We start from the raw sequence: 13,252 nt of genomic DNA, 5'->3' as shown, positions 1-13,252 counted from the left end.
TTTGTGTCCCTAAAGGGATAGGAAGATAGTTTTTGCTGCTAGAGACTATTAAAAGAAATAATGTAGTGCAGTATCAGTAACAAGTGTTTTTTTGTTTTTTTGTTTTTTTCTGAGTGATTTATGTTTTTCCATTGTTTCTCCACCTAGGGTCCAACAGGTCCAAAGGGTGAATCTGGTCTTCCTGGGCCCCCAGGGCCTCCTGTAAGTACAGCCCATCGCATGAAATGTGAAAGGAGGTTCTGATTTAACAGGTGTTGTAATGTAGATATCCAGGTAAAGATTTAGGATGTTGTGGGTCCTGCCAGGGAAGAAAGGAGGTGAAGGGAGAAATTAGTAATGGGAGGAGGACAAGAGAAGATAAAACCCATGTTCATGCCTTGTGGCTGGGGTTTTCATTAGCACCATCATGGGTGTTTTACCTGTCTTGCAGTGCTGTTTGTCAGTGCTGGTGGCTGCTTTGGCCATTTCTTCTGTCTCTTCCCCCTTTCCAATGAGAAGTTACCTTCTTTCCCCTCAACTCAGGGTCCTCCTGGAGAAGTCATCCAGCCGCTGCCCATCCAGGCCTCCAAGAGGACCAGGCGAAACATCGATGCCAGCCAGCTGGTGGATGATGGAAACGCTGACAACTACATGGACTATGCAGATGGCATGGAGGAAATTTTTGGCTCACTGAATTCCTTGAAACTGGAAATTGAGCAAATGAAGCATCCGTTGGGCACTCAACATAACCCAGCTCGTACCTGCAAAGATCTGCAGCTCTGTCACCCGGATTTCCCAGACGGTGCGTCCTGGAACTGAGCAGGGACAGGGAATATGCTGTGGGTTTCCCACTAATAGTGAATAGTCAAGGGGAAAGATTTGGGGAACTTCTGGCCCTTGTGTCCCATGAGGATTGTAGCTCACCCACAGAGAAGAATGGGGATGTCTGATGCAAAAAAAAAAAAAGCTATTCCTGAAAGGTGCCACTGTATCACCTGGGATCAGAACAAAAGGTCTCCAAAAAATACATGTAATAGTGGCCTGTGAATGAGATGAAATGTACCTACTAAGATGGTTGTTGAAGCGCCCGTTGTCCTCCCTCCACAGTGCTGATTCTTTCTTCCCCTCTCTGCCCTGTCGTGCATCCAGGTGAATACTGGGTTGATCCTAACCAAGGATGTTCCAGGGACTCTTTCAAAGTTTACTGTAATTTCACAGCTGGTGGAGAGACTTGCATCTTCCCGGATAAGAAGTCTGAAGGAGTAAGTCCATACAACTTTATTTTTCTCCTATATCATGATGGTAAGAGGTTGTTTCCTAATGTGAATATTCACAGAGAATCCATATCAGGTGATTTGAACAGTAGCAAGTAAAAATCCAGAGCAGTTCTTTTGTTGTACAATGCTGGCTTTTAAAGTACTAAGGAATATGTTTACGAAGAGAATTTCTTTGAGTAAGTCAGTTTTAAACTTTGAAGATGTTTTCAGGCATGATAAATGCTAAAACCTTATTTTTTTCCTTTGCAAAGGCAGAACTGTGTTGGTGCAGGAGCTGTGGCTCCCCACATTTAATTCATTCCTTGTCTTCCCTCCTGCAGTGGGGCTGCCACTCTGCCGTTGGTGTGCGCAAGCACCGCTGCCTCCTCCGTCCTGGCTGTGCCTTCAGGCAGAGCAGATAAATGTTCACCTCCTGTAACTTTCCCTGCTGCTTCTCGGGGGTATCTGGTTTCCTAAATGGCTTCAGCCAGTCTCAGCACTGTTCCAGGCACTGAAACACGAGATTGATTAAGTTAACATGTACTGATGTGCATAGCTCACCCATACTCACGTTTTTTGCCCCATAGCCATGCACCTTATTCTGTGGAGCAGCTCTCCCTGCTCCCTGGGGGTCAGCTCTAGCACTGGCCAAGCTGAAAGTCTTTGCAGAGCAGCCTGGGGGAGCGCTCCCAATGTCACAGTTGTGCTGCAGCTGGCACTAGGTGCAGATGAAGCTGTTCACTCCAGTGGAAGCCGTTCGCCTGCTGAATTTTATCCACCAGAAATATGTGCCAGTGCAGGGCAAATAACAGAGCATAAATATTCCCTGATTTTTTTGTTAGCGCTGTTTAAATAGGAAATAGATTTATTCTCCTTTGCATTACCTTGCCATGGATCTCCTCAAAGTGTTGACAGCAAAAAAAAAAAGTGGGTGCTGCCCATGATCTTATAGCAGATTCATGCCCCACTGGCTCTGCCAGTGGCTGTTGGGCCCCGCTTCATCCCCTGCCAACTGCTCTTCTGGACACAGGCTCTGATGCTCCCCAAATGCAAACTGTGCTACACTATTGCAGTAATGCCGTACTGAGAAAAAGGCTCAGCCTGCTGGTTTTCCATGGAGAGGGATGAGAACTGCTACCACAGCAGCATGAAGTGTTGGCTGAGTGGTTTTATTATAAGTCCTTGCAGGGCTTGACATCTCCCCTTTCATCCACCCCTAGCACAGTGGCAGCACACTGACCAGCTTTATGGTTCACAGACTGGAAAGGAAGGGATAATCCTGAGACACCTGCATAAAGTTTGCCCATTGTTTTTGGAGAGATTTACGGCAGAAGCGAGGGAGGTTTCAGAAAACCAGGAGAGCACACGGCAGCTGCACTCCTTCCTTGTGCTCTGACTGCGAAAAGTGCTTCAACTGCTCGGATGGTCAGCCATAAAGGATGCTCTGACAGCACGTTTCTTGTCAAGGTCACCCCCTGCACTGCTCCAGGTGGCTGGAGCTCCATCACGTGCAATGGTCCGGCACCGATGCAGGAGGACGTGCAGCCTGTGCTGCCCCTTGTTGCTGTACAACTGCAGGAGGCAGATGGACGCTTTTCCTTAAGCGTGCTCTTTGCCTTTCCTAGCCCCACAGCATCTGGATTTGACATTGGAGTGACAGCAGCCTTGTCTGTTACCAGCACTTCTACTATTCATATTTCCTTTTTTTTCCCCTTATGTCTTTCCTTTCAGCTCTCCTGCCAACAGCCTGCACTGCCGGTTTGGCATCCGAAGTATCCGGAGTTAGTGATCATTAGCCCTTAGTGAAGGAGGCTGGTGCCAAGCAGTGGCATCTCCTTCTGCTCGAGAGGCTGCTGGCACCTTAGGGCTCTGCCGGCTGGTCTCGTTACTGATTTATAAGGATTAAGGAAACATTCTCTTTAAAAGAAGTCGGACATTTTCAATAAGACTTGCAGACTCTACTTATGGAACTGAATGTAACTTTTTTTCTTTCTTTTTTTTTTTTCTTTTCTTTCTCTCTTCCCTCCTTGCCGTCCACAAACTAGGCTAGAATTACTTCTTGGCCAAAGGAAAACCCAGGCTCCTGGTTCAGTGAATTCAAGCGCGGTAAACTGGTAAGATGCATCTCAGTGCTTTCTGTTTTCTTTAACCCGTGTCATATTTTACAGAGTAAAATGGCTCGTTGGCCCAAAGAACAGCCTTCCACATGGTATAGTCAATACAAGCGGGGGTCTTTGGTAAGTGGCTAACCCTGGCCCTCTCGTCTGAATCAGAGCACGTTACCTGCTTTGGTATGGCCAGACCTGTTGCACTCTGCATGCTGGACTAATCGCCATCACAAGCTGCAGTTAAAACATTTAAGGTGGAATAATTGAAGCAAAAAAGAAGCAAAACCCAATATGGGTTTTGCCCCGAGCAGGCTGTACCCTGCAGGAGGGTGTTGCTGCCTCCTGAGCCATTCCCACTGTGACAAGGGCAAACTGGGTGTCCCCGTGCTGCGGTCCCTAGGGAGAGTAGCTCTATCCTCAGAGAACCCTTGTGTGGAGCCAGGCTGGGCTGGGGAGTCTGCACATGGCTGGACTGGGTCAGGTTGTCCCCAGGGGAAGAAAGGGGGGCTCCCACAGCACCAGCAGAGCCTGGGAGAGGTGAAGTCATTGAGTCAAACGAAGATTTCAAGCCGTGAGTGTGTGCCAAGCTTGGTAGCTTGGAATTTTACTGATTTTTTTTTTTTTTTCCTTTAAAAAAATCCTTAATTGTGGGTATTGTGAGGTCAAACAATGCTTGATGTCAGCAAGCAGCCAAGACAGCAACACGTAAAAGGGTTTTGTCCTGTAGCAGGTTTGTGGTGGATGGATTGCTCTCCCACAGAGCCCATCAGCAAGTGATTAGCACGATCCAGCTCTCCTTCGGAAACAGAAATCTCCCGCCTGTGTATCAATTCTTGTAGGATTAGCAGGATGCATGTAATGAGCTCAATCAAATCAGGAGGATTAGGGAAGGAGGAAATACTCAGCGGAGAGAAGCAGGTGGAGGTGCTGATGGCCCTGCTGCCCAGGGCAGAGGTTTCCTGCAGGACGTGCAAACTTCCACCTTAAAGAGCAAACGAAGGAAAACACTGCCTTGTTTTCCTAAGCCCCATTTCATCGCCACTAAACGTGTCTGCTCTGATTCTGCCCACAAGAAGGGTATGGCTTCTGCAGCTTTTCTGCACCATCCGGCAAGGCCGCAAAGCCAAGGCTTCAGCCTCATCGCTCCTTGGAGGGCAACTGCTCCTAGCTTAGTCACAGAGCACTTCATCAATTAATATTACAAGTGCCTTCGTCTCTCCATTTTCTCTGCTTCTGTTTATTTCTTTCCAGTCTCTTTGTCAGCTACTTTAGAGGCTGAATGGCCAGTCTAGAGCTCAGGGCCCTTTTTCTAAATAGGAATTTCAGTGCCACTTGGAGCCCTTTGTTCCATCTTTCCATGTTGCTGTTCTCTTGCTTTTTACCTGTTTCACGTTTTCTGTTTGGAAAAAAGCCACCAGCACATAGAAGACCTTCCTAAGCAAACCACAGAACTGTTAAACACACAGGCCATAAATATGAAGTTTGTTTAAAACAAAAAAAATAGCTCCATTTCACACCAATTGGTATTTGGAGCTATGAGATCAGTAAACGGGGAAAATGTTTGCCTGGATCAATTGAAGTCTGTACAGGCTGGCAGGATGGGGGTCAGTGCCCCTTGGAGTGCTCTGCTCATCCCTAGAGCTTTTGTGCCCAGCCCAGCCCCAGCCTTTCTGGGGCTGAGCCCAGGGGAGCCCAGAAACATGGGGAGGATTTCCATGGGGCTGCTTATGGGGCACCCCAAAGGAATCTCTGCTCGCACAAGGCGTGCAGTCGTGCCAAGGCCAAGTTGTGCCTTTCTTCTGAGAGCACCTGAAGTAAGATGGACAGAGTAAACATGAAATACAAAGAAACCATCTCGTTTTGATGCTTCCCCACTGTCATTAATCAATGACACAGAGTACCTGGAGTTAATTTCCCAGGATTTCTCATGAGGCAGCCAACCTGCATTTAGAGGGATAAGAGGGTTGCAGATGTTTTCTTTTGGACTCTGCTTTCCTCCCGTGTGCGTTACTCATGCACACCCGTAATTCCCAGTAGCTCTAACGAGACCTGCCATCTATCCCATCCTGTTATCCTTCAATGCCATATGGCACCTGCCACAGGCAAATACTGTCACACAGGAAAAAAAGGAAAAGATTGATTTTTGCAGAACCAGCCAAGCCTTGTGCGTGCAGCCGGTTCCCAGTGGCTCCGGTTGCAAATCTCGTGCAGCCTGCAGAGGCAGAACAGCAACTGAGACCCCTTAGCACGCAACCAAGCTCCCAGGCCAAGCACTGATTTGAAATAAGAGTGCAAGGAAAAACAAATCTTGCAGGTCGATGGGTAGCTGAGACGTTGAGTGCGTGCCAAGTAGCTGGCATTTTGTGTCCCTCTCCTTCTATGTCCTGGTGGTTTTCTGGTCTCTCTCCACCTGGCATGCGTGGCTCTCTCATGGTCAGTCATATTTAACTCTCAGGAGGACAGCGCAACGGTATCCTGACAACCGGTTGGTATACATTTCTTTACTTTTATGATCTTTTTACTCGTGATTTTGTCATGTGGTTACAAATTTGTTCTACTGTTTGCAGCTCGCGCCATAATTTGATGTTTCATGGTACCTTGAAGAACTCTGCGTTGTTTCTGTGCTGTGTTTTTCCCCCAGTTGTTACTAAAGAAGTCAGCTGCCTGTAGAGACAGTTTCCAGCAGCAGCTCTGGTAGCTTGGCCATGGCTGGAGGCACCACCCTGAGTGCAGTCGGTCTGTACTTGCGGTCTGGCTGGCCCACTGCGTGTTTGCTTCCTTGGTGGGGCACAAAAAAGAGTCTGAATCCTATGGGGCTGGAGGGGATTTCAGTAACTTGTTTTGCAGAAACGTATTTCCAGAAGCCGTTCTCCCTTGGGGGAGAAAAGGAGCCTGATGTGCAGATCGGAGCAAATCCCTGTGCAGGCACAGCTGTGTGGCTCTGCGTTTCACACCATGCCCCAAGGGCAGCAAGCAGAGCTCCCTGTGGCTGATGCAGCCTCTCCACCAGGGCAGCACGCAGCCCCTTTTGGCAGGAACAGGATTTCTATATAAAGGTTGCAAAGATTGTTTAAAAGCCATTGTACTGGTATCTAGGAAAGATGAATGGGAAATGCCCCTGTGTGTGTGGAGCAAAATACCTACAGAGGTCAAAAATTGCGTCAAATGGGGCAGGAAAATAAAACCCCAAGCTCCTCTGTAAGTCTTCTTCTCTCTTCAAAAGCTGGAGAAATATGCTCAGTATTGGCTTTAATAACCATTGGACATATATCCCCAAATTTGCTCAGCACTGCACCCTTTTGCAACCAGGGCCAAAATCCCCTTTCCTTTCTCCTCCTGCCCCGTGTTAGCCTTGTTAGTTCAGCTCATGAACAGATCCCAAATGGCAAAAAAAATAACCTGACCCGGCAGCAGAAGGACCAGAGCATCCTTGTGCCGTGCAGCATGGCAGGAGCAGGATCCGTGCCCCGCTGGGGTGGGGAGGTCCAGGAGCAGAGGGCAGGATGCCCGTGAACATGGGGATAAGGATGGATGAGACTGGTGGTCCTTGGAGCCCCCCAGGCGGGTTGCATTGCCTCTCACTGCCCAGTGTTTCCCCTTCTCCACTTCCCCCAGCTCTCCTACGTGGATTCGGATGGGAACCCCATCGGAGTGGTGCAGATGACTTTCCTCCGGCTCCTGAGCGCCTCGGCCCACCAGAACATCACCTACAACTGCTACCAGTCCGTAGCCTGGCACGATGCCACCACCGACAGCTACGACAAGGCCATCCGCTTCCTGGGCTCCAACGACGAGGAGATGTCCTACGACAACAACCCCTACATCCGAGCCGCCTTCGACGGCTGCGCGGTACGTGGAAAGCCCCCGCAGAAGGGATCTCTGAGCAAATCGCTTCCAAATTTTCCATGCCATGGGGTGGCCTTGAGGGTTATTCCCTGGGTGGGAGACCTCCAGCTTGCTATTCCCTGTGCCACGGCTCAGCTCGAGGCCAGGGGAAGCTGCAACACCTCTAGAAACCGCATTTATTGGGTTTGTTGCTGGCTCTGCATGAAGAAGGGACCTGTCTAAAATCACTGCTTGCTTTTAAACGTTCCCTCCTGCCTTTGCTCTTACTCTGTTGACTCACATGGGGAGGTGTGAGTGATGACACCCAGGTGCAGGGGAGTTCTGCAAGCTTTGATATAATAATTTTGCAAGTGCTTTCAGGAAATCTTGGAGACAAAGCATTATGTTGGGGTGGTAGTGCTGCTGGTGGCACGCTGCTGAGGGCAGCCTCAGGAGGGCTCTGGGTTGTGCTGGGTGCAGCTGCTCCTCAGCTCCTGCTGGGTGTCCCCAAGCTGCCAGAGGAGTCCAGCTCAGCACTTGGTTTGCTCTGTGCCTGCTCTACATGAAAGCTGCCCGTGCCCTTGGCGAAGGATGAGCCAAAGCAGCCCCCAGTGCTCTTTGCCTTTGCAATGAGCAATGGCCAGATCTTCCATAGGGGCTCAACATCTTGCCTTTGCTTCTTCCTCCTCCTGTTGGGCACCTGATTTGGGACTGAGCTCTGAGCAATCTACCCTCAGGAGCTGAAAATTTGGCAAAGCAGGTGCCGCTTGTATTTATTTTGAGATCCAGTTTGCTGGTGCAAAAGCCTGCATAATTCTCACCCTCTGCAACTGCAGTGCTTGAAGCCCACGGGACTGAAAGATAGAGATGTTTGACAGCAAAAGCCCTCCACATAATTTGAGATGAAAGTGATTCTGTTCTGGCACACACGCATTTTTTACTGTAGGAGCAATGAGGAAAATCAAATTAGAATCACTTCTTTTAACACTCACGCAGAGAGGGAAAGGGCATTCATCCCTCTGCTGAAAACACTCAGAAGTCACATGGGGAAGTTTATCCTCAAGTACTTCAGGTCTCCTGCTAACACATCTTGTCCTCAGCAAAAAAGAAAAAGCTTTCCCCTCCCTTTTCTTTCTTAAGACTCGGGGAAGCTGCGAGATCACACATTGCAAATTTTAAGGCAGATGTGTCTGATGAAAATCCTTTCAGCTTAAGCGGTGCCGCTCAGGTGCCCTACATTCCTCTCCTTATTCTCTAATGAGGGATATTTGCATGGAAACAGGTCTGTCGCTCCTTTTGGTTTTATTTGCTCGGTTGCTTCGCAATGAAGGCTGCAGCACAGGTTGCTGTCAGCATGACCAGTCTCCATGCCAAAAATCAAAGGCTGGGGCAAGAAGTGGGCAGGGAGCAGCAAGGACTGCGGTGGGAGTCAGGAGGAGAGGGGGAGGCTGGATGAGCCCTGGAGTTGCTGCCACAGGGGGCATGGAGCTGTGTGCTGGCTCCTTGGGCATCACTTTGGAGCTGCCGGGTCTCAGCCCCTTCCTTCCTGCCCCCTTCTGCAGGAGAAGTTCCTGCAGACTCTGAAAAGGATGTAAAAAATGCCAGGGGAGCTCATTGCATCATTAAGGGATAGATTTAGTGCAGAGCCACGTCCCCGTGAGATGCTCAAAGAGCCTTGTAGAAAGATGCTCTGCATCTCCTGCACTCCTCCACCATCTCCGTGACCTCAGCAGGTCATCCTTCCTGAAACACAGGCAAGATTTGATAAGATTGAGCCCTGCCAAGTGAAAAATTAGGCCTGCCTACCCAACACAGCACTGCCAGAGGTCCCGACAGGACCTGCGCACTCACCATGATTGAGGTTGCCGCAGCCCACACTGGAGGAACTCCAGGGCTAATGTCTGGGCCATTATTTGGATGTGTTTTTCCTGATCTTACAGCCCTTTCTCAGTAGCTGTGCTATAGCCTATTCTTTTGAGACACACAAATCAGAGGGTAAGGTAGAGCCAAAAGCTGCTCCATAAATTCACTTGTTTGTGCAGCTTTGTATGCCCCCGGGTGCACTTCTGCTCCTCCAATAATTATTTATATTTCAGAAATAACTGGATGGCTAGCAGGCACGATAAAAAGACAACATCACCTTGTGAATTCCATCAAACTTTAAACGTGGGCTTTTCGGTAGCGCTCGGATAATAGTCAAACTAATATATTCAAATTAAATCACTCACATTTGCTCAACAACCCATGCGTGTCCTCGGGGAGGCAACACAGCTATAGCACAGCCACAACAGTTTTACCAGGCTCCCGTTCCAGCTCTGAGATGTGCTGAAGGCAGCGTTTGTGCTTTCTGTCTGCATGGCAACAGCTGTTCTGCTCCAAAGTCCGTGCTCGGGCCACTCGTCCCCCTCAGGGTTTGCTCAGTGATCCCCAACCATCCTGCTTGAGAGCATCTCTAGTGCGTTTGCAGGGTAAATGTTTGTGGGTTTTTTTGGTGCTGGATGCTTCTGAATTGGCTCAGGAAATACCTGGGTGATACCATCTCCATGTTCCCAGCTGACCAGTGAATGCTCATTCATGGTAACTGGCTGGTGTGGGGTTGGAGGCATCACCAGAGCTCCTCTCTCTCCTCCTTTTCCCCTCCAGGCGAAGAAGGGCTATCAGAAGACTGTCCTGGAAATCAACACGCCCAAGGTCGAGCAAGTACCTATAGTCGACATCATGTTCAATGACTTCGGAGAAGCGTCACAGAAATTTGGATTCGAGGTGGGACCGGCTTGCTTCATGGGCTAAGAGCCACCTGAAAACTAGTCTCCAAATGAGCAACCTCGTAACCTCATTGCGCCATTTAATTAATTAAAAAGAAAAAAAGAAAAGAAAAAAAAAAAAAAGAAAAAAAGAATTCCTTGTCACATGCACGTTCTGAAACTGGACAGCGATGGGTTATTTTTTTTTTCCTTTTGTTTTGTTCCTCGTCTTGCCCGAGTTCCTCTGTGCCGCTGCACCCACACGAACCCAACCGCGAGGACCGTTCCCGCGACAGACCAGAATCGCATGACCTGAGGCCGCACGCGTGGCCCCAAGACCTGTCCCCGTGTCACCTCCCTCCCGCAGCCACCTCTGCACAGCCACCAGGGGGTCCGGAGATGGAAATACGTGAAAGACTTCTTCTCGCCATGAGATGATATCAAGAGCTTGGCTGGAGGTTATCGTTTGTTTCTAAGAAAAAAAAATAATAATGGGGAAAAAAAAAAAACAAACTTGAAACTCCTGCGTTCGGCTTGACGTTGAAACCGGGGCAGTCCTGGCTCTAATCCAAACCCTGCTGAAGTTCTTCATGGTCATCTCGTTGGCTTCTGTGAGATTTGGATCGGGTCTAGCAAGCAGATGTAATGGCCGTTTCCAGCATTCGTACTATCTCCCTTGAATCGCCTGATTCCACTTTTTACAAAATTTTCGCCCTCCCAATTCGGTTGCTAAAAGCCACGCCGGGCGTCTTCTTCCCCGTGTCTTAAAGGTGCTTATATTTTTGTATGTTTGTAAGTAAATATGTGTATTGTATATTATTTTAAGTGGTTAAACGTTCCTGGCTTCATAACATGCATGTGACCCTGTCCGTACGATGACAGCCCCGCCACGCGCGCCCTCCCTGGTGCTGCCCCATGCCCAGGGGCTGTGCCCAGGCACGAGGCTCTGTGGGGTGAGGACCCCCCAAGCCTCTCGGCCACTGCTGCCTTTGGAAGGATTCGCTCCAAAATAAGGAAAATAAAGCCACTTTTTGCTAAGATTCCTACAAAATGCCGACCTAAAAGCAGAATCCCATTTGCATCTCTGCCTTTTATACCCCTGCTTACCTTAATGTGCGTGTTTTAAGTTAATTCTTCTCGCCTCCTTTTTTCCTTCAGCATTCTTTTAAAATGTTAAAAAAAAAAATAATAATCTATTCCCAGCGGCAGATTGCACTGGCAGGGGAAATCCATTTGTCCTCTCTGAATACCAAGTGTAAAGCATAACACAAAAAAAAAAAGAGAAAAAAAAAAGGTGCTTTTTATTTTTAAATGTTTTTCTGTGGTGCTATCTATTCGAGTAACATTTACACAACACTGGTTATACCCTGCCAGTGGCCAGTCTCCCACTGGCCTTTGCTTTAGCCACTTCCAACGCAGACTGCACGCTTTTGCTACAGTCTTTGATTATAAATGCATGCCACCTTCGTATTCGTTATGTAGAAGGTCTGCTCCTCTCTCTAATTGTATTACAGTAGCTTTTATGGCCCATGTAGAAAGTATTAAATGTGCTTACGCCTTTTTTTTTTTTTTTTTTCAAAAAAAAAAATATTCATGCATTTTATATGGTGGTAATCACACCAGATTGTACTCAGTTGCTGAATGTTTGTGGTGCTAATTTATGTATTTGTTCGCTGTCCGGATGCGAGGACGAAGCTGCGTGTGCAATTCTCTTTGTCTGCCCATGGTTGCTGCCAGGATGGCTTTTTTTTTTCTTTTTTCTTTTTTTTTTTTTCTTTTCCATGCAGCATTTTTGGATCGCAACCAGCTGACACCACCTTCCTTCTCCGTTTGTTTGTTTGTTTTCTCCCTGGCCATTTCCTTGTTTAGATCTCTTGGCTGGCAAATAGATGTTGCAGGGTTTTTATTATTATTATTATTATTATTTGGCCTGGAGTATTACAGCGACGGTTGAGCCAAGGGGGATCTGCCACCGTAAAGGAAAGGACATCACATTTACTGTGAAGAAGAGCCTATATATGATGTCTTTTCCCCCCTCCTTCCCTAGCAGAGGAGGGAGCGATGCCGAGCCCGAGCCCGTGGTGTTGGCTCAAGGCGGCGGCGGGAGCTGCGACGCTGCGTGGTGCTTTTGGGTCTGCAAGAGCCGTGTCCATCCGTCTCCCTTCTTGTGTTGTGTTCTGTCTATTTTTTTTTTCCCGCTGGGGGGAAAAAAAAAAAAAAGAAAAAGGTGCTATCCTAAAAACTGCAGACTCCAGCAGCAAAGCAGTGCAGTTGAGCATATGATGGTGTATCGCAGAATTCAGCTGCTCACCTTGGCGAGAGCCTTGTCCGGGAACAGTGGGAAGGTCAGGAAAGGTTGCACGTTCCTCTCTGCAACAGATAAGCCATATATCAATGTATGTACACACGTGTGCGTCTGTCTAGGTCATGTGATTCTGTTACGATGAATTTTCATCAAGGGAGCTTTTTTCTTCTTTTTTTTTTTTTTTTTCCTTTTATTTCCTTGCTTTAAGAAAAAAAAAAATCCTCTGTTGAATTCCACAGTGTTGTAATTGTACTGAGCTCCAAACTGTTCCGATTTCCCCAGACCACTTAGCTACGGTATATTGCAATAAAATTACTACTTGTATTTGCAGACATTCTTTTTGTGTAATTTTATTTCCCTCTTCCCTTAATATATGACTTGAACAAATGTTGATAAGAAAAATAAAACCTATGGAAAAAAAAAAATTAGTACATAAGGCCCTTTTTAAAATATACTGTCAAATGACATATTGTACATTTCTTCAAAGTCCAATAAACATGTCATAAAATTTAAGTGTAATGCCCATAAGAGCTATTTTTAAATATTTTAAACCTGTGTAATAAAGGAATAAATGTAATAGATTTTTTCAATAAATCAAGTTTACTGTTTCCACCTAAACCAACATGATGTGAATGTCTTCTTGGAGTTGGTTGCAGCGGGATTTCCCCACGACCCCTCTGCACGGTGGCACGTGAAGAGTTCGTCAGAGAAGTGGTGAAAGCACCGAAAGGTTACGCACCATAAAACACGAAAGCAGAGGCATCCGAGAGAGACCTTCCAGGAATCCTATTTCCCAGTGACAAACTCGGATCAACCCAGCTGTGCAAAGACATCGCCCAGGGACTTCAGCTGCTGGGATCAGGACGAGGGCCCCAGGCCACCACTCTCCAGTTCTCCACCCCAGGAGCAACATCCAAGGAGCCTGACTGTGCATCGAGGTGAATTCAGGAAACAAACCCCACTTCTGCAGCTTTCTGGGGAGCTTCTCAACCCCAAATTCCTGCCTCCACCTCCAGGTGCTGCTGGGGGACATGG

The 13,252-nt window shown here is 47.8% G+C and overlaps 1 protein-coding gene across 4 annotated transcripts in view; it reads left to right on the top strand.

Moving 5' to 3' along the window:
• COL5A1 (collagen type V alpha 1 chain) overlaps nt 1-12,730 on the top strand; it is a 168,518-nt gene extending 155,788 nt beyond the window's left edge. For 2 of the 4 annotated variants that reach the window (XM_038165150.2, XM_072025329.1), the window contains exons 61-66: nt 148-201; nt 523-781; nt 1,129-1,241; nt 3,404-3,472; nt 6,959-7,192; nt 9,812-12,730. In XM_038165150.2, the coding sequence (XP_038021078.1) occupies nt 148-201; nt 523-781; nt 1,129-1,241; nt 3,404-3,472; nt 6,959-7,192; nt 9,812-9,958 (876 nt within the window). In that variant the 3' untranslated portion in view covers nt 9,959-12,730. Of the gene's footprint in view, nt 1-147; nt 202-522; nt 782-1,128; nt 1,242-3,280; nt 3,350-3,403; nt 3,473-6,958; nt 7,193-9,811 lie in introns of all 4 variants that reach the window. The other 2 variants (XM_038165149.2, XM_027471169.3) reach the window with 1 other exon arrangement.
• The last annotated feature ends 522 nt before the right edge of the window (nt 12,731-13,252 follow it).

The sequence above is a fragment of the Anas platyrhynchos genome, chromosome 18, assembly GCF_047663525.1.
Source record: "Anas platyrhynchos isolate ZD024472 breed Pekin duck chromosome 18, IASCAAS_PekinDuck_T2T, whole genome shotgun sequence".
NCBI lineage: Eukaryota > Metazoa > Chordata > Aves > Anseriformes > Anatidae > Anas > Anas platyrhynchos.
The sequence above is the reverse complement of the archived record's forward strand: the minus strand, read 5'-3'. Positions and strand labels throughout refer to the sequence as shown.